Source organism: Helianthus annuus, chromosome 4, assembly GCF_002127325.2.
Source record: "Helianthus annuus cultivar XRQ/B chromosome 4, HanXRQr2.0-SUNRISE, whole genome shotgun sequence".
Lineage (NCBI taxonomy): Eukaryota > Viridiplantae > Streptophyta > Magnoliopsida > Asterales > Asteraceae > Helianthus > Helianthus annuus.
This window is the reverse complement of record NC_035436.2, coordinates 121,250,380-121,270,822: the sequence shown is the minus strand read 5'-3', so window position 1 is coordinate 121,270,822 and position 20,443 is coordinate 121,250,380. Positions and strand designations below refer to the sequence as shown.

General features: G+C 38.0%; 1 protein-coding gene across 3 annotated transcripts; it reads right to left on the bottom strand.

Annotated features, from left to right (window-relative positions):
- Nucleotides 1-4,368: 4,368 nt before the first annotated feature.
- On the bottom strand, nt 4,369-14,076 carry LOC110936821. 3 transcript variants are annotated; one of them, XR_002590298.2, is made up of 11 exons: nt 13,855-14,076; nt 13,623-13,757; nt 13,395-13,461; nt 13,139-13,305; nt 12,770-13,019; nt 12,058-12,180; nt 9,553-9,644; nt 9,257-9,459; nt 8,797-8,886; nt 7,432-8,217; nt 5,464-5,482 (listed from the first exon to the last, which is right to left on the bottom strand). XR_002590298.2 is itself a non-coding variant. In XM_035989006.1 (2 exons), the coding sequence occupies exons 1-2, from the start codon at nt 6,239-6,241 to the stop codon at nt 4,869-4,871; spliced, it is 1,299 nt and encodes a 432-aa protein (XP_035844899.1). In that variant the 5' UTR covers nt 6,242-6,489; the 3' UTR covers nt 4,369-4,868. The 3 variants fall into 3 exon arrangements, 1 of the variants encoding a protein (XP_035844899.1); XR_004891303.1 differs by lacking the exons at nt 5,464-5,482; nt 7,432-8,217; nt 8,797-8,886; nt 9,257-9,459; nt 9,553-9,644 and adding an exon at nt 10,630-11,745 and having other exon boundaries at nt 13,855-14,075; XM_035989006.1 differs by lacking the exons at nt 7,432-8,217; nt 8,797-8,886; nt 9,257-9,459; ... (5 more) ...; nt 13,623-13,757; nt 13,855-14,076 and adding an exon at nt 5,557-6,489 and having other exon boundaries at nt 4,369-5,482.
- Between the last annotated feature and the right edge of the window lie 6,367 nt (nt 14,077-20,443).

Below are 20,443 nucleotides of genomic sequence, written 5' to 3'. Positions count from 1 at the left end.
TCACCTTTAACACACCAACCCCATCCAGATCTGGAGCTCCGTCTCCCAATGTTGGTGTGTCTGACACTCCGGCACGCGTTGAACTTACCCCCGAGGGGGTCGCTCATAACTTCCTTGAGCTGAGATCACTTCTTAACCAACATGTGAACAGAGAAAGGGAAAAGGGTGTAAGGATTCGTCTAGATTACGACGAGCCTGAGCCAACGTTATCTCCTGGACCACCTCTACCACCCTTCGTTACAAGAAGTGAAGCCGGTCCTAGCAACCCTTCAAACCTTCACCCTTATCTGTCCACTGTGACGAACCCCACTGTTCATCCCATTCTCTCTTCCCAACCAACTGTTAGTGGTACTCCTCTGGGACACGAGTTAACACTCGACCAACTCCTACAATCCCCGGTAACCAGTTGTCCCACTTCTCTAACTACCACATGGGAACAAGCCCTATCCGTGCTCCCTTTAGCACGAAGTGCTGTGGCCAGCACCCCCCTTGGGGTAAGTTGCTCAGTTGGGCCGGGAAACCTTCAAGGTTTCAATTTCATACCCAACATGATGTCTCAGATGATGGCCAACTTCCCCTGGCAACACTTCATCAATCAGGTGCTTGCCACCCAGGGAAACCCTGGCAACAACAACAACGTAGGTACAAGACATGAAGAAGATCTGGCTAAACCTTACAAGCCAAGTAACCTTTCATGCTTTTCTAGACAGATAGCTGATTATGATTTTCAGTCTAAAATCAAGATGCCAGCTCACATCAGAACATATGATGGGACTGAAGATCCCGAAGATCATCTTCAGATCTTCACTGGAGCTGCTCGAATAGAAAAATGGACGAACGCTGAATGCTGCCTAATGTTCATGCAGACCCTTGTTGGGTCCGCTAGAATCTGGTTCAACGACCTACCAGCTCAAAGCATTCGAAGCTTCGACGATCTCAGCAGAGGCTTCCTAGCAAACTTCTCCCAACAAAGGAGATACGTTAAAGACGCGACAGTGATCTTCTAGATAAAACAACGAGATGATGAAAGCCTACGAGCATTCATTGAACGGTACAAGAAAGAAGGGCTAACCTACGTGGGGGCTGATGAGAAAATGAGGGTTGCCGGTTTTATGAACGCCATAACCTCTAAGTATCTCACACGAGATTTCAACAAATCTCTACCCAAAACCTTGGAAGAAGCCCTTGAAAGAGCCGAGGCTCACATTCGAGGAGAAGAAGCTGTCGATATCAAAGAACAAAGAAAAAGGGGTTCCGGTTGGCGAAGCAGCAGCCCAGCCAGAAAGAGAGGAAACTTTAACTCTTACGACAGACGCTCAAAGGGTTCAGACCCTCGAAGGGTTGAAGGGCGAAACCCTCCAAGCAGAGATAAGGGTATGAGCTTCACTCCTCTCACCAAAACCCCTCAAGAAATCCTGGCAACGGAAGAGGTCAAGCAAAACTTCAGACCTCCGAGACCTCTTCCCAAAAGTCGGAAAAACGAGAACTCCACTCAGTTCTGTGAATTCCATGAAGAAAAGGGACATCACACCAACGATTGCTTCCAGTTGAAAAAGAGAATTGAAGAAGCTGTCAAGTCAGGGGAACTTGCCCATTTGGTCAAGGGAGTTCGAGACAAAATGGCTGAAAACAAAGGGAAGGAAGTAAACATGGTATGTTCTGACGAAAAGGTCCCTTACAAGAAGCGACGGTTGGAGGATTGGGAGCTTCAGTGTGTCTGCTTCCCCCCAACAAGGAAGGACCCGCTCCCTGGTCCCCTTGTGGTTGAAGCCATCGTGGGTACCTTACAAACATGCAAAGCATACATAGACACGGGAGCAGCCACTGAAATCATGTTCGAGAAGTTTTTCAATCAACTAAGCAATGAGGAGCGTTCAAGGCTTCAACCCTCCGGGACCTCCATAAAGGGTATCGCTGACATAACCCTGAAGCCTTTGGGGCAAATAACCCTTGATGTCTGTCTTAAGGAGGGATCAAAGGAAAGAACCCGATCACTAACCTTCGTGGTTATCAACATCCCTTCCAACTATGACATAATCATAGGGAGGCCCGGACAATGTGCATTTTACATGGCTGTATCTGTTGGCCATGGCACTGTCAAGTTTCCAACTGAGAGAGGGATTGCAACCCTTCAACCCTCTCAGGAAGCTTACCTGATCGAAGGAGAAAGTTCTAATGACGAGAAAGACAAGCAGGGGTTAGTCATCAACCCTAAGTACCCCGAACAGCGGATAAGGGTCAATCCCAACCTCTCTCAAGATACTCTTTCATACCTTGAAAAGCTGCTAAAACATCACAGTGATGTGTTCGCCTGGTCTCCCGAAGACATGACCGGGATCCCTCGAAGCATTGCTGAACATGTGCTAAGAATACCACCGAATGTCAAGCCAGTGGTTCAAAAGAAAAGAAGTTTGGCACCTGAAAGAAGCCTGGCAGCTTGCCAAGAGGTTGAAAAGCTTGTATCAGCTAGCATCCTCCGAGAGGTTAAGTATCAATCATGGATTGCTAATCCTGTCATGGTCCGGAAACCCGACAACTCTTGGAGAATGTGTATAGATTTCAAGGATCTTAACAAAGCTTGTCCTAAAGATTGCTACCCGCTCCCAGAAATTGACCTTAAGGTTGATTCCCTCACGGGATACCCGTTCAAATGCTTCCTTGATGCATACAAAGGCTATCACCAGATCCTCATGAAAGAAGAGGATGAAGAAAAAACGGCTTTCCACACAGACAAGGGCATTTTCTGTTACCAAAAGATGCCTTTTGGCCTCAAGAACGCAGGAGCCACTTACCAACGACTCGTCGATAAAGCCTTCGAAAGCCAAATTGGAAGAAACATGGAAGCGTATGTCGATGACCTGGTGATCAAAAGCAAAACGGAATACCAGATGCTTGATGACATCCAAGAAACCTTCAAGAATCTTAGAAAGATCAACATGAAGCTTAACCCAGAAAAATGTTCGTTCGGATTTGATGAAGGAAAATTCCTGGGTCATATTGTTGGAAAACAAAGCATCAAGGCCAACCCCAACAAAGTAAAAGCTGTTCTCGAAGCTAAACCACCAAGAACCAAGAAAGAGGTTGAAAGCTTGAATGGGAAGCTTGCAGCCTTGAAGCGTTTTACCTCAAAACTGGCCGAAAGGTCCCTACCATTCTACAAAACGCTCAAGAATTGTTCAGATAAGAAAGATTTCAGATGGACCGAGGAGGCTGAGGAAGCTTTCAATCAAATGAAGCAGCACCTTGCTTCACTGCCAGATATTGCAGCACCTGAAACCGGGGAGCTCATATCGGTGTACCTCTCAGTCGCCGACGAAGCCATCAGTGCAGTCCTCACCATTGAAAGGGCCAAGGCTCAGGTACCCGTCTATTTTTTCTGCAAAACTTTAAAACTAGCTGAAACCAAATATCCTCCCCTTGAAAAACTAGCCCTAGCCTTGGTCCAAACAGCCAGAAGGCTTAGAAGATACTTTCAAGCACATCCTATACAAGTGGTCACTGACCAACCTGTCAAGAATGTGCTTGAAAAGCCTGAAAACTCAGGTAGATTGGCAAAATGGGCAGTGGAACTAGGTGAACATAACATCACCTACGTCCCACGAAAAGCAATCAAAGCTCAGGTTTTGGCTGACTTCCTAGTAGAAGTCCCAAGCCAAAAGACTGAAGAAGTAAACACCACAACCACTGAACCCTCCAACCCTGAAGCCTGGAAACTGTTCACCGACGGGGCTTCAAGCGTTGAAGGGTCAGGAGCTGGTGTAATCCTAATCAACCCTGAGGGGCTAGAATTCACATATGCTCTTCGTTTCAACTTTCAGACCACTAATAACGAGGCTGAATACGAAGCACTGATCGCTGGCCTCCGGCTAGCCAAAGAAATGAAAGTCAAAAAGCTTGAAGTGTTCACTGATTCGCTACTAGTGTCAAGCCAAGTCAATGACAGCTATGTCGCCAAGGAGCCCAACATGAGAAGGTACAAAGAAAAATCGAAGGAATTAATGAACACCTTCCAGGCATGCAACATCAAACAGATTCCAAGATCCCAAAACAAAAAGGCTGACGCCTTAAGCAAGTTAGCGTCCCTCACATTCGCCCACCTCACAAAAAAGGTGTTGGTTGAAGTGTTGAAGGCTCGTTCAATTGACGAATTGGAAGTACCAAGATGTGGTCACCGAGGAAGATCCAAATTGGATGACTCCCATAAAGAAATTCCTTCAAAACAACGAACTACCGAGTGATCAAGTAGAGGCTGAAAGGGTAAAGATCAAAGCAAGGCAATATGTGTTGCAAGGAGAAATCCTCTATAAAAAAGGATACCTTGCACCATTGCTAAGGTGTGTGGGCCCTGAACAAAGCAAGTATTTGGTTAAAGAAGTGCATGAAGGAATATGTGGAGCTCATTTCGGAGCTAGGTCGGTGGTTGCAAAACTCATGAACTTGGGATATTTCTGGCCTTCAATGCATCGGGATACCGTCGAGCAATTGAAGAAATGCGATGCCTGCCAAATCCACTCCCCAATACCAAAAAGTCCAAAACATGACTTGGTCCCCATAACTTCAGCATGGCCATTCCATAAATGGGGAATGGACATTGTTGGACCATTCCCTCCAAGCAAAGGGGGAGTAAAATTCCTGTTGGTAGCAATTGATTACTTCAGCAAATGGCCAGAGGTCAAACCCCTGGCCAAGATCACAGGAAAGCAAATCATAGACTTTGTATGGGAGAACATCATATGCCGCTATGGGCTGCCAGGGGTAATTGTGACCGATAATGGGAAACAATTCGCTGAGAAACCCTTCAGCCTTTGGTGCAAAGAGTACAGGATCAACCAAATCTTCAGCTCAGTGGCTTACCCGCAATCAAACGGTCAGGTTGAAAGGACCAACAGAAGCATAGTGGAAGGCATCAAGACAAGATTGGGGAGATATGAAAGTAATTGGCTGGAAGAATTGCCTAGCGTTTTATGGGCAATCAGAACAACAGAAAAAGCAAGATGACTAAGAGCATCCTCACAGACGGCAGCATCCTTGAAAGTATCATCATTCTTCACTTGCCAAGCAGGCACATAAACACCTTCAGGATCCAACCCTCCAGCGTCCCTGCTTGATGATCCTTGAACAGGGGTAGCAACACCCTTCTTCCCTCGAACCTTCTTACCATGGACAACTAACTCCTTCTCCTTTTCAGCCTCCACTTCAGCCTGATCCTCAGAAGCCTCGATATCATCACTCAAATCCACTGGCTCAGTGGAAGTGGATTGAGGAGCAGCTTTCAGTAAACGACGAGATAACCGGCGAGTTGAAGGCTTGGGAACATTAGACTTGGTAAAACCCTTCACATTTGCAACACTGACATAACCCGAACCCCCAAACCTTTGCTCAGAAGTTCTCACCACAACATTCTCATCTGGAACAGTTGGAGCATCTTCAAAAACCACATCGGACGTGTCGTCACTCTTGATGAAGTCCAAAGCAGACATAACTGCCAAAAAACAAATAAAGAAAATAAGTCACAAACAAAGTAAAATAAAAAGGCATAAGGGAGAAAATGCATACCAAGGCCATTTCTCATCAACACCGGATCCCGATCAACTTTTGCCCAAATATTACTAACCCCTAAAAGCACTAACAAATGTTCGGGAAAAGGACGAACCCTCGAAGGGCACCCCCGAATGGCTGAAAGAAAGGCATCATTCAATTCAGACTCGGAAGGCTCCGGATCGTTGAGAACAGCATCCGGATGCCTCCACACCATTTTGAAAGGAATAATGGATTCAGAAACCCAGAAAAACGTATTCTTCCATGATCCAAGGGTTGTAACCATGGATGAAACAAGACAAGTATCAACCTTTGTGTTCTCAAAAGTAAACCAATCACCATTTTTGGCTAACCGGAAGAACCTCCGAAAGAGCAACAATGAAGGATCATAACCTAAAGCACGACACAGCACTTCAAAGTGCAAAACCCTAGCCATTCCTTTCGGTTGTACTTGCCCAAAAGACACTCGATAATACTCAAGCAAATTTAGAACAAAAAACGAAAAAGGGTAACGAAGATTAGACCACTCAAAATGCCGACAATACAAAGCAATAAAACCAGGAATCGGTTTATCAATAGAAGCATCGCAAGCAGGGGCGGTTGGATTAAACTGTTTATCGATACCATATTCAAGGCAAAACAGGTCTACCTCCTCTTGTGTCAACCGAGAAAATGACCTCGCTAAATCCTTAAGGGCACCCATGATCGAAAAAAGTAAAAGTGAAAATGGAGAAGAAAACTAACCTGAGGGAGGAAAAACTGTGAATGATTGAAGGGAAAATGATGAAGTTTTGTAATTGTAAAAATGAATATAAGAGTAAAGTAAGGGTATTAAAGATAAAAATAAAAATCTCTGCCAATCCGCCGCCTGACACATGTCCAATCAACTGTCAAATCGATTAAATTTCAAAATTCAAAAAAGTAACCGCCTCAAACCCTTCAAGCCTCCAAACAACGAACCCTTGAAGCCTTTAAAAGACATGCATAAAAGTCAGAAGTCTTTGAGCATAATACCCCAAAAACCTCTGACTTGGGGGGCTGACGACGGGGGTAGCCCAAGGACAAATAAAACTATTAATATGCAAAGAGCTTAAAAGGTTGAAAGGTTCATCGGATGAAAAGCTGTATAATGAGGGAATCGAGGAACAGTAACTAGTCATGTCCACCAACTCGTCCCACCAACTCACGCTCACCAACTCACAAAGTCAGAGCAGGTCTGCACAGGCACACCCTATTAACCAGGGGTCCAAAGCCTTCAACCCCAAAAGGGGAAACCCTCCATAAGCAAACAGGTCTCACTAGTATAGTCCATGCCATTTCGAGAAGTATCTTCCACTATAAGAAGACAGCTCAATAACACTTCAAGGACATTCCGAAAAGCAGAGAGATTCCTTAATCTCTTGTCATTTGAAGAGTTCTTGTCACTTCCAAATAACTCTTCATCAGATTCATCTCATTCATTCTATTTGCTTTCTTTTCTGGATCTGAGTCAATCTTGGAGAAAGAACTTCAAAGCAAATAACTCAAATATACTAGTGAACCTCCTTCCACGTTTTGCAAACGTGGAGGGACCCCGCGACCTGCGTTAGGCAAAATCAAACCTTTCAGCCCTTTTGCCTGACCAGTCCAGCTACCATCCTTGGTCCCGTGTTTGTTGCATCAACACTATCCATAGACATATTATTTTCTTACAATAATCGATACAATGAAGCATATGTTTTCCTTTTAGTATAAAAGGTCAATGAAGTGAACTTCATGATTCTATGAAGTTCACTTACATCTGTATAGAACATCATTAATTTGATTAGTTTTTAAAAGTATTATAACTTACAAGAAAAGCTACTGTCAATTTTTTTTTTCTAAAATGTATGAAGGCACTTTTCACATTTTTACCTTAAAGAGTCAGCCCCAACAACAATTGAATTAATAGCAGCCACAACCTTCTAAACTGCTTCTTCATTTTCCACATACATGACACCAGTAAACGATGTTGGTTTCAACTTGTAACCGCGATTTTAATTGATCCAATATGCCCAGATGAAACAAATAATCCACATCCCTTTCAATTGAGTTGAACCAAACTATAAATCATCTTTAATCAATAAACAAATAAATTTATCCATCATTCTGTCTCATTTATATACAAAATTGGCACCTCTTATTTAATTTTTATTTTCTTCATTTCGAGTAAGATCCCTTTAACACAAATGAACAAAGCTTTCTAGACATCTAATGATATGAAAATTGCAATTAACTGTGTAAACATATAAGGTCACATGTTGAACCACAAACTCATGTCAAGCTCAAAGTATTTATAGGAAAGTGAAGATAACTACTTGGCTAAAAAAGGAAAAATTCAACCTAAAATTAGTCTCAAAAGCATGAAAATAACGAAAAGAAGGTATACCTTTTTCCAAATTCAACTAACTGACTACGCTTTCTCTGTTTACCAAGAATGTATGCTTTCACCTTCAGAAACATCATGGTGATTTTTTAAACAGGTTTACCTGAAGTTGTATTACAAAGGCGCTATACCTCTCCCAAAACTCTATCTGTATATTTGCCAAGTGTTTAACTCATTGACTGTGTTGACCAAGTCGGCTTAGTTGACTGAGTTGACCCGGGTTCCTTGACTCGTCATCCTCCAAACACCACAATCCACAACCATTCTCCATACAGCTGAAATAACCATTTAGATTAATATTATATTATTAATACAAATGAAATAATTTGAGTTTTCTAATCACCAGTTAAATTAATATTATATTATTAATATAATTAGGGCATGTTTGGCTAAGCTTATTAGAGTTAAAAAAGACTTTTGGGAAAAGGACTTTTTGAAAAGGAGTTTTTAAAAAAAGTGTTTGGATTAGCTTATGGGGTGGGAGAAGTCAATAAGTCAATAAGTTGTTTTTTAAAAAATGTTTAGGTTAGCTTATTGATGTAAAATGACTAAAATGGACATTCTTTCATAAGGGGTGTTAAAAAATAAGGGGTATATTGGTAATTTGTTGGTTGAAAAGCTATAAGCTAAACAAGAAGTCACAATTTCCTGACTTTTCAAAAACTCCTTTTCATTCATATCAAAAAGTCATTTTTAAAAGCACTTTTCCATTTGCCAAACACTATAAGGAGCTTATTGGCTTTTTGATAAGTCAATAAGCTAATAAGTTAGTTTGAAAAGCTTAGCCAAACATGCCCTTAAAATAATTTGAGTTTTCTAATCATTAATATAACACCAGATTGCATCATCCTTACCTGAAGGGTGGAGAATTTTGCCTTGAGATCGGGCTTCTTTGTTGTTGGAATAGTGGCAAATTCTACTTGACCATTCAAAGCAGTCACTTTCTAGAAACCGAAAGATTACGGAATTTCAAGAACCATAAGCAAAATAGAAACAAATCTTCAATTTGGATTGTGAGCAAAAATAGTGAGTTGGGTAAAGGGAGAAATAGGGCTCGATTTAAAAATGTCAAGTTTGAGTAGACACGGTCAGGCCAACTCCATGATACTAACAAATTAGAATTTTACATATAAGTAATATGCATTATTAAAAGTTCTTTCATCGAAGTGATTTATGAGATTTTATGAATTAGAATCACTTCATATGACATTGAGGCCGCTTGACCAGATTAGTCCCTTTAACCCGTAAAAGATCATATAACCTAAATCACAACCCACTTTTTAGTAAACGAATATAAATTCTACATATGACAACCTGTTCAAGAAGCTTCCTTCCAACTTGGATGCCCGATCAACTTCCATCTAAAGCTCAGACGCCTTCGTAATATCTTCAAAAGCATATTATGTTGTTACAGCAGTAACTCTATCCCCTTAGCAATTTCCTCCTCAGATAAAAGACCAAATGCCTTCACCTCTCATGTATTTGAAATATTATGCTCGATCCTTTTTGCCATTTCACTAAGATACATCACACAAAATACAAACAAAATTAAAACTAAAAAAACATAAAATTTAATAAAACATAATATGTTGGAACCTTGTGATGCTTACTTGCGAGAACCACCAGTCAAAAGTCAACTTGGTTAATATATGTCACCTCCTAATGTCACACTTGTGGCCTTAACTTTTTGATTAAAAGCAACCTGGGTGCCATAAAACGTAACTATATAGCAAACTGTGTGTCATAGAGTAATTTCATCAAACATCTTGACTACAACTAAGCTAAAAGATGGGACTGCCAATAACAATATTTGAAATTTGAAAAAAAAAAGTAACGGAGGTCCAGTGAGGAAAAAAAATATTTAAAAGATGAAACTGCCAATGACAATATTTTTAAAGCAGGATCAGTATTGGCCAAACACCTCTATTATTAAAATCCAATTTCCCTTTAGAGAAGAGAAAAAATAAGGTAAAAAGGTCACTGATGTAAATTTCTAGGTTTCTTTGATGACTGCTAATATACAATTGAAGTCTTTGAGCAGCTTCAGAATTTAAAAAAAAAACAATTTGGTTTCAAAACCCACAAGAACATGAAGAAAATACTATTAATTGCATATAATTTGAGAAGCACATCTACCTTAGAGCCGAAAGAAACTGCATGTTAAATGTCTTTGGTATAATAAGAGATGTAAACTTTTCATAAACTTATTCATGGGTTATAAACTTGTAACCAGACTTATAACTTATTATAATTTATTGATTGCTTATGATTCATGTTTATAAATTACATTATATTAAAATTTTAATAATTAATAAAACAATTGAATAATTAGTTAAAGTATTAACCACAAAAAGCATATTCAAATATCTACACAATAAGAAAACAATACAATACTAAAAATAAGTAAATAGACGAATGAAAACATTAAACTCGTTAAGAAAATTTTAGTCCGATACTATATGTTTTGGAGGATTTGCAACTAAGAGCTTCCCTTCGCTCATTGACCATTTAAAAACACAAAGATCACCAATTGACATGTCCCCGCCTCTCATCAAATCACTCCAACCGATACATTATACCTAAAGGGAACAAAAATTATCCATACGGATATATATTTAATAATTCAAATTATACTTAAAAAAACCACATACCTATTATAGGTGAATATTGGCAGACTAAACCTGTCATTTAACAACGGTTACAACAAATATAACATACTAAATTAATACTTTTAGCTGCAATACATGTCATGATTGACTATCTACTGACATAAATTATGAAAGAAGAAAAAAACTAAAAACTTGTTTACGACAACCATTTTGGGAACCACAACCACTCTTTCAAGCATCTTGTATGACAAAACGGTTATCATTGATATATAATGGGTCAATCGGCAAAGGAAAAAAATAAGCAAAAATAGCTTAGGAGAAAACTGGTCAAATGGGACATCAATAGATGCCTTTAAAAAACGTAACATAAAATAATTTTGTTTCTTTTTAATTATAACTTATCAAAAACTACTAAACATAACATTGCCACATAACCTAAAAATATCAAACTGCTTGGAGTCACTATAAAACATTTAGTAATTGAGCAGGTAGACAACTCGTCAACTCATGGTAATTTGTTATCTTTTTTATTGTAACCTGATATAACACGTTTTCTTAGGGATGACCTCGGTACCGGTACCAAAAATCCTAAAAAAATCAGTACCGGTACTTTCAGTACCGGTACTGAAAGTACCCGGTACGGTACGCATCAGTATTTGAAGGTAAAAACCGGTATTTACCAGTACCGAAAACGCAAAATGTCGATACCGAAAATTGAGTCGCTTCAGGAAATTCGGTACCGCTTCCCGTACCCGGTACCATTATTGCTCATCCCTACGTTTTCTTATTTTAGTTGATTAAAACCAAAATGAGGTTGTCAAACAGATAATGTGTGCGAGAAAAGTAGCTAAAAGAATTAAAACACATGACTAAAAGCAAACATATTACCTCTAAGTGCTAGGAACTATGGAGTGAATTGTGGTCTCATTAGATGTTTTCCTTCTTCGTGGCTCAAAACCGGGTGTTAAGTGTTAAGAAGGTTGTTTGGACAGCCATTATGTTCAGTTTTGATGGGCGATCAATATGAGAAAACATATTGAAAGATCAACCATGGAATCACTAAACGTTAGGGGTATTTTGTGCATTACCTGGTTACGCCATATAGTACCCATGTGTTTTTAAACTTGTACTTTAGATGTAGGAAAATGTACAAAACTAAAACATCAACTAATGCGTGAGATACTGAGACATGCCCTACATTAACGATTAAGGAAGTCACATTTTCTTAAACATTTCATCTAGCATTACACATGCATCACAAAAATCAAATATTGTCAATAGTCAACACCAAATTCTAAGTCAAGTGTATGAATTGGACTTATTAAATCATACTTTAATATTGTCTTAGAAATGCAGCCCCCTTTTCAATTTTTGTCAGAACCGAAGTATAACCCGAGTTGAATTTATATATCAAGTCGACCCAATGTCAAGAGCAGTAAGAAAATAAGATGCATTACATAATTTAAGCCAAACGAATTAAACCTTGATTGAGTATTTTTGGAATACCTGTTTGTCAATCAGTTGGTAATGGGTTTCATTCTCCCTATTTCTGGAATCCACTTGCGTTTAACGTAATGGACTCCCCTATCTCTGAGTGCTGATATGCTTGTGTCTCCCATCTTGCAAAACCTATATTCAAGGAAAGCGGAGGTATATCATTAGTGTTTTTCACGCTGGAAAGGTTAATGTTTACTGTTGCTAATAATATTATTTTGTTACGGCTTTGTATTGAACCTATAAAGTACATGTCTAATTGTTATAGCAAGATTATTGCAAATCATGATTAAATTAGTTTGAAGTTAGCTGATGGTTCCTATGAATGAATCAACATACCAAGTTAGCCAAATCAATTTATTTTAATACGATCCAACTCGGTAACAAAATCTTAATTCGTTTGCCAAAGCAATTTATATCAGTGAAGTTGAACATGAATTATACACCGCCTCAACTGATGATTTTGCCTCCTTATTGACATAGTATATTTTTAACACACCAAAAAAAAAAAAAAAACAATTTGCTTTCGGCATTTCAACGAACAACTTATATGCATACGTTGCAAGTAATTTTATTTGAAATAAAATATTTTGACCCGTCTTGCCACCTGTAACCTTAATCAATAAATCACTTGCAACCAATGGCTTGAATCAAATCAAAATTCCTACATGTAATAAAGAAAGTAAAAAAAAGAACAATATGAAGAAAATAGATATGCCATTACCTCTTTCTTTGTGTGAGCATCCCTAACAAAATTTGGAATGACATTCAATTTGATCTACTCGAATTTCTCTGCATTGGCTCCGCCCTTGGCCTTTTGCGGCTGGATATAGCGGACCGTACTGAAAAAAAGCATAAGTAGCTAGATCTGATGTGGCGGTGTCGCTTTGTATTTCAGTTGTAACTAATTCAATAAGTCCATGAATTAAAGAATCCGTGATTTGGTGTTTCCCTTATCGAAGAAGTATAGGTACCTGAAAGTACATTGCATTTGCACACACCCATGTTAGTTTATTATATATATATATATAGATATAGCATGAGTTTCAAGAAATTAAATACTTCATCAAATTACCGACCTAGTGTTACTTACTTGTAAAATCTCGATAAAGAGGATGATTGACCAGTTGTTACCTTTTGTCACATTCGCCATTTGTTGAGCATCGTTTGCGATTCTTAAGGCACGCTACAAACAGAGTAAAGCTATATTATAGTTTGGATTGAACTCCGCTTAAGTGTTTCTCCGCACTCATAAGATGTCTGCAAAATACCAAAAAACCAACAAACTTAACTACCAAATGCGGCAAATTGAGATTTGTTTGAAGTAAAATATGACAAAAGAACAATACCTGATGTTTATTAACCAATAATCAAATACTTTTAAACTATTCAACAACAATTTTCACAGCCCCGGGTCTGTGGAAACAAAACAGATAATTGAGATTTGCATTAAGAAGGTGAAAATATGAATCAATGATACTTGCAAATTGAGATTTGTTTGAAATAAAAAAAAGGACTTTGACTCCAAATGGCTATTTGATCTTATAAGCATACTATTTTATTTAAAAGAACAATACCTGATGTTAATTATGAGCTTTGCAATTCCAAGGTCCGTCAGAGTGATGAAGCGGTTGACGTTGTTCTTATCCGTGTTCTTAAGCGGAATAAACCCAGTAGCCGCTCGAAGGTTTCGAGCCCTAATTACAAACTGCCTACAAAATCCCCAACAATTTAAACCAAATTCAGTCATATATATGAATACAAATTAATAAAAATTAGAACAAATAACTAACTGACGGACTGACTGACCCTTCTTTGATGATTTTGGCATCTGGTGATTGAGTGGATATCATATTTTCCTTAACAATAGCATAACTATATTGACTTGATGCTGAAGAGGATTCTGGTCAAAAGTCGCATCCTTAACCTAATTCCGGGCATATTTTCATGGCACGATGAGAAGCGGCGGCGAAAGAGGAAGGATGGAGAGGCTAGGGTTTAGAACAGGGATTACAAAAGGAGCGTGATTTAGATGGTATTTATATTCGGGTCAGAACCCGGATCCCGTGTCTGCCCATATCAAGAAAAAAAGACCCGAATTTTTTCCTCCCAAACCCACATCTAGATGCGCCCTTATCACACGCCACATCAAATTAGAAGCTCTTATAACGCGCCATCTCAGCCCTTATTTAACATGTTTATATATATATATATATATAGATTTAAGAGTAAAATGCACGTATAGTCCATGTGGTTTTGTAAAATAACACCATAGTCCCCAACTTTTGTAAAATGCATGAAGAATGCGTGTATCGATAAGGGAGTTGCAAGTGGTGAGGGTGAGGGTGGGGTAGGGCTACTTGAGATAACTTTATCTTTAATATTTTTTTAATATAATAAGGGCATTAAGGTTATTTCACAACCACTTAACAGAGAAAACTAACCACCATCCACTCCAGGGACTATCCGAGTAACAAATTGTCAAAACCACAAGGAGCACCGGTGTAATATCCAAAAGTTGGGGACTATATTTGTTATTTTACAAAACCACAGGGACTATTCGTGCATTTTACTCTAAATTTAATAATTTAAAGTGAATAATAATTATCTACAATTAAGTAATTAGGATATAATTTATAACGTAGTAATTATAAATATAAATAAATAATAAGATATTTTATGGAATTTTATCCATAATTTTTTAAATTTTAATAATTTTTAAATAATAATTATATATAATTAATGATGGTGTAGAATAATGACAAATGTCCCTTTATTGGTTTCTTTTATTATATAGTATAGATTTACTACGTTAGAAACCGGTGTTATACGAGTTAAATAGAAGAAATAAGTAATTAATAATGAAGGTATAAGATGATATTAAAAAAAAAACTCTTTTTTTAAATTAAGAAGCAGAATACGAAAGGGTGAAATAAGAGAAGTGAGAAAAAAAATATTGGGCTCATGAAATTGTGACACGTGACGCAACTAGTTACTTATTTATTAAGTATAGATAGATACGATATGATACGTCACGTTCGTTACGAAGCTGGTTTTAACTTGATATATGTAAATATCGTATAAGCATTGGGTATGATAAAATAAAAAGTTGATTTTGCTTAAGTAGAGCAGAAGACATCTTGACTTTTCAGTTTTCTAATCAATGACTAAGATAAAACTACAAGAAAAAAGAGAGGTGTAAGTGTATTTTTGGAATAACATATTGTTGATTTTTTCTCTTCACATTCAAGATACATGCACCCCCCCCCACACACACACACACTTTTTAAAGTTCATAACTTTTTATACGACATTATTTTTTTAAACAAATTGCACCATTCGAGTATTTTTTTAATCTTTTAAGTTGACTACCATAATGTTATATAAAATATAACAACAAAAAAATCTAAAAAATGTGTTGTATTTCTATGTTGTATAACATTTTTGTACTGATTTTTTGTGCTACAGTTTTTATGCTAAATTTTTTGTGTTATGTTTTGATATACACAAAATGCAATATATAAATTATATCAAACAAGTCACAAAATCAACCATTTTTATGTACTAATGTTGGAAAAAGTGTGTTTCTTTGTATACTTTTGATTTCAGGACTAAATGAGCTTAAACGTACAAAATAAACAAATTAACAACAAAAACCGACACAAATACAAGAAAGAGGAGTTGGCACAACCCTCCAAGCTACACCCCAAGACCAAAACAACAATCCAGAAGACAAGCACAGGGTCGTGCCATCAAGACACGGGGTCGTACCCCATTACAGAATCGGTTCAGAGTCCATGCAGATCAAGACAAACAAAGCAGACAAGAGACACGGGGCCGTGGTCAACTCCCAAATAGGCAGAAATTTTTGTGTTGATCAGTGTCAGTTCGTATACACACACTGTCCCGTGTGAGAGTAGACACGACCCCATAGTCTCTTGTCACTTCCAACCCTTGGTAAACCACTTCTCTTTCACTTGCCACCATTCCACCACCACTCCAACACCATCATCCACCACATTGCTCCATTATCCACCTTTAGAGTGTGTGTAATAGTCTCGGGATCCAAGATTGATCGTAAGAGTTATTGTCAACCAAAGGCCATGCTTGGCTAATCTCTTAAATCACTTGGTGAAAACAAATCTTTTATGTATTACTTTTGATTTCCAAGCTTTGGCTACTTTTTATTTGGGTTTGTAATAAATGACTTTAAGAACTAGTTCTTTTTGTATTGAAAGTGAACTTTACTCTATCATTTCTTCATGTTTGATTGATTCACTCATTCGTGTCTTTACGGTCTATATAAAGCGCATTGACCACCTGGAAGGGGGTTAGAAGGATGGTTTGGGTAAAGTTCTTGCCTCGTTCAGTGTACAGATCCTGCAAGGACTTGATTCAAGCAAATTAGGACTTCTCTTGAGGCAGATAACATCAAATCAGGGGAAGTAAGCACGGCTTGAATCCCTTATAAATAAACTACTATTAAAACTTTAACCCGGCCTTGCGGGACTGTATCCCTGCTGACTCAGACCAATATGGCCGAGGGTAGCGTTGCCTCCAAAAGAGGGACATGCCACATTTTGCATTAATAACTTATTTAATTATCTTTCAATAATCCGGCATTTACAAAGTTCATAAAAAGTTAAGTGGTTAAAAATTGCATTTCCTAAACTTAAGGGGTAAGAAAGGGCAAAGATAAAATTTGATAAAGTTTTTGGGTAAGAAGGAAACTATAACAAAGTTGGGTCTGAAAAGGAAACTACCACAAAGTTGGGGTGTCAAAAGCAATTTATTTGTAAAATGGAGTAGTAGTTTAGAGACTAAATTTGCGATTTTATGAAATTTTGAAGGTAAAAAAGTCAAGGGGCTAAAATTGCAAAAATCATGAAAGTATGAGGGAGGGAGAGATAAAGCCGGTGGGGTTTCCACCGAATTTGTGCTTTAAGTTATAGTATAATATAAGAAGGTTATGTAACTCGGGGAATGATCCACTAAAAAGTGGTTTTTGCCTAAGTAGCCTAATAAGCAATGTGATGATAACATGTGACACTCCTAATAAGTAGGAATGAAGGGCATTTTGGTCCTTATAAATAGAAGTGAAAATGACATGTGGCACCCCTTTTGTATTTTAAAAATACAACAAAAAAATCTAGTACAAAAAAATCTAGCACAAAAAATCTAGTACAAAAAAATCTAGCACAAAAAATCTAGTATAAAAAAATATAACAAAAAAATGTAGTACAAAAAATAGTACAAAAAATCTAGTCCAAAAAAATATAGCATAAAAAAATTTAGAAAAAATGTAGTACAAAAAAAATCCAGCACAAAAAATTGAGAAAAAAAAAATTAAGACAAAAAAATTCAGTACAAAAAATTTAGCATAAAAATCTAGTACAAAAATCCAGCACAAAAAAAAATATTATACAACATAGAAATACAACACATTTTAGTGGGTTTTTTAAGTTTTCATATTTTATGTAGTGTAACAACTGCCACTAAAATCCATAATTAGGATGGTAATTAGCTATTAAGAAAACCCTAATTGAGAAACCCAAGTAATCCTGCACTAACCCTAAAATTTCCAGAACAATCGGAATCAGGATCAGGGCCCCTAAAACTCAGGGGGGGATAAACCCTAGCCAACGATTATCTTAATAACTCTCTGTCGAAATAGAATTTTAAAATTCTATCAACTCAGCAAGCCTACACACGCAAAAAACCTACCCTATGAACATAGGTTACCACTCGCGTAGCGCGACGCCTATAGGGGGTACCCCTCGCGCTACGCGACGGTGTCAAATTTTCAGTATAAATAGAGGGGGTTGGGACTTGAATTCAGGTGTTACTGCGACGTTAAAATTCATAATACACGTCGAGTTATAAGCAAAACAGTCCAACACACACACACAATTATCGAAACGCTGCCGCAATCAGGGTAATAACTCGATCGCTATTACGATTCAACGTCCGATCGATTATAACTATCCAACGATAGTCCAGGTGCTGCTCAATTGAGTTTGTACTTTGATTATTCGTCGTGATTTCGACTTGAATATTAGAGTGCTGTTCGAATTCGGACTATGCTCTGTTATTCGTTGTGAATCCGATTGAATTATCGAGTATTGCACTGATTAATCGTTGTGAAGGTTTAGTCTCGTGAATTGACGTAATTGCTGTATTAGTTACTAACCTGTTTGTGTGTGCATTGTGTTAAAACTAGGTGTAATCAAGGCTAATCAGTAGGCTTATATCTATTGCTCGTTAATCTGCAATGTGAGTCATTCTTCTTTTTAAATTGTTTTCTCACAGTTTGTGAGTAAGTATTACAATACCTCAAATTATTTTCAAGGTTATAATTACAGGGATTAAGTCTTTGTAATCACCAAATTACAGCTGGTATGTGGGGTATTGTGCACATTACTGTTATTATCACTCTATGTGAGTGAATATTACTCTATGTGAGTTATTATTACTCTGTGTGAGTACACCGTCACTATTTGGGCAACGGGACCCAATAGTGGTATGACCACAGTCACAGAAATGAATCGAGTGACAAATACCCATTCTTGATAATTGGTTGATAGAAACATTGTAATCGCTCTTAATACTGTAAATTATAACTAACGGGTCGTTTTAGAAAACAGAATGATTCACTCAGTATTTCCCCGCTGACAAAACCTTTTTCAAACATGTTTCAGGTGATCTGTGTGATCCAGGAAAAGTGCAGTAAAGCACTATCAAGCTCAGAGAAGTGGCTCAGTGTAAATAAACCAATAAAACGTGTTTTGAAAAATAAAGATTTCTGTGTGAAATCAACTTATTGTAAATTATGGGATTTATCCCTTAAACTTTGTGTAATATATTAAACGAGCATTTTACGGTGAAAAGATCCTGTTGTAAAAAGACTTCCGCTGCCGTATAAATTAAATACCACGGGAACTGCCTCGCGGGCCCCGACTCCGTCCAGGGTGGGTCGGGGGCCGTGACAGCGAAGGTGGTATCAGAGCTAATATTTAAATTGAGCCACTGATCGAGCCACTGATTAAGCCTAAATTAAGTATTGTGTCCAAAATGCTTAATTTTACTAATTATTATTCGGTGATTATATGTTTTATTATCTGGCTATTTTTAGTTACAGTATGGGTAAGCAAAAGCTGTCTGCTATCTACCACAAACTAGATGTGGCATCTTCTTCTAGAAACCCAGTAAACCTAGAAGAAGGAATCTTTGTCCGCAAGGCAAACTATGAGAATCCACTTTCCCCAGAGAAAAGGGATTCGATACTTAAAAAGAGTCAGGAGACAAAGAAACCCCGAACCAAGAGAGTTAGGTTTAACCCAGAAGTCCAAGAGTTGGGTAATAGTACACCTTGGGAAGATAAAATAGACGGGAAATGGGCAAATCTCTATATGCTAGCTACTGTAGCAGAAAATGCTAATCTCTAAATATCCGATAAGTTGGGTCTAGTAAGAGAAATCACAATCCCGTAAATAAATAAAGTCCTAAGTGTGTTTATTTATGTTGTTCTTTGTATAAATTAGTATGCAATAAAACTTCAGTGTTTTGTTTGTTAAACTTTGTTCCAAAGTTTTAACATTGCATTTTGCATATATGCTATGCAGCATGAATGAGATGTCGGAAACATTCCAGAATCTCAACTTATATCCAGTGCCTATCGAAGTCTCTCACGACTTTACTGGTTACATTGCTGACATAGAAGAACCTGTGGAATTCCAAGCTCCACCGCTGGAAAAAGCCAAACCTAAAAAGAAGAGAAGATACGTAGGGTGGAGGAAAGTGCGCCGTAGGAAACCTGCCACTAGGAAACTCCCTAAAATAGAAAATCCTGTGAGTGTGAGCAAGGGAAAGGAAATAGAAACTGGAGAAAGTTCAAAACCACCTGAAAAAGAAATAGGAATAGATCTGAAACAAAAGGGAATAGAGATTGGCGAAAGCTCTAAACAATCTGAGGAATTCATGTTCCAAGACGAAATAGATCGCCTACTGGAGAATTGTGATGTTTTAGAGCCTATCAACGATAATCTCTTCTCTTACCCGGCTACAGTTCAATTCCCACTAAACCTAGGACCAGCTATTCCAGACCCACTAGTTCATACCAGACCATTAGGCCAAATGGAGGAATGGTGGACCAATGACTGGCAATTCCAAAATATAGTTAACAGTCCTTATAGCTTCCTTCCACAATTTGACCCAGAACCACTCCCAAATCCTCCCATGAGTAATGAAAACCTAGCTGAACTTCGTCAGTTCGGTGAAGAACTGATAGGTACAGGTAATAGGATCAGGGAAATGGGAGAGCATCTAACTTGGAAGTACGATGAGAGGGAGCATCGTTACTAGAACCGTCAGTTAAACCACAGAAAGCCGTATTGTATGA

Coding starts and splice junctions, on each gene's coding strand:
- LOC110936821 (XM_035989006.1), bottom strand. CDS start 6,241: ATGGGTGCCCTTAAGGATTTAGCGAGGTCATTTTCTCGGTTGACACAA. Junction 5,483..5,556: donor GTTGATGAGAAATGGCCTTG/GTATGCATTTTC, acceptor GTTTTTTGGCAG/TTATGTCTGCTTTGGACTTC.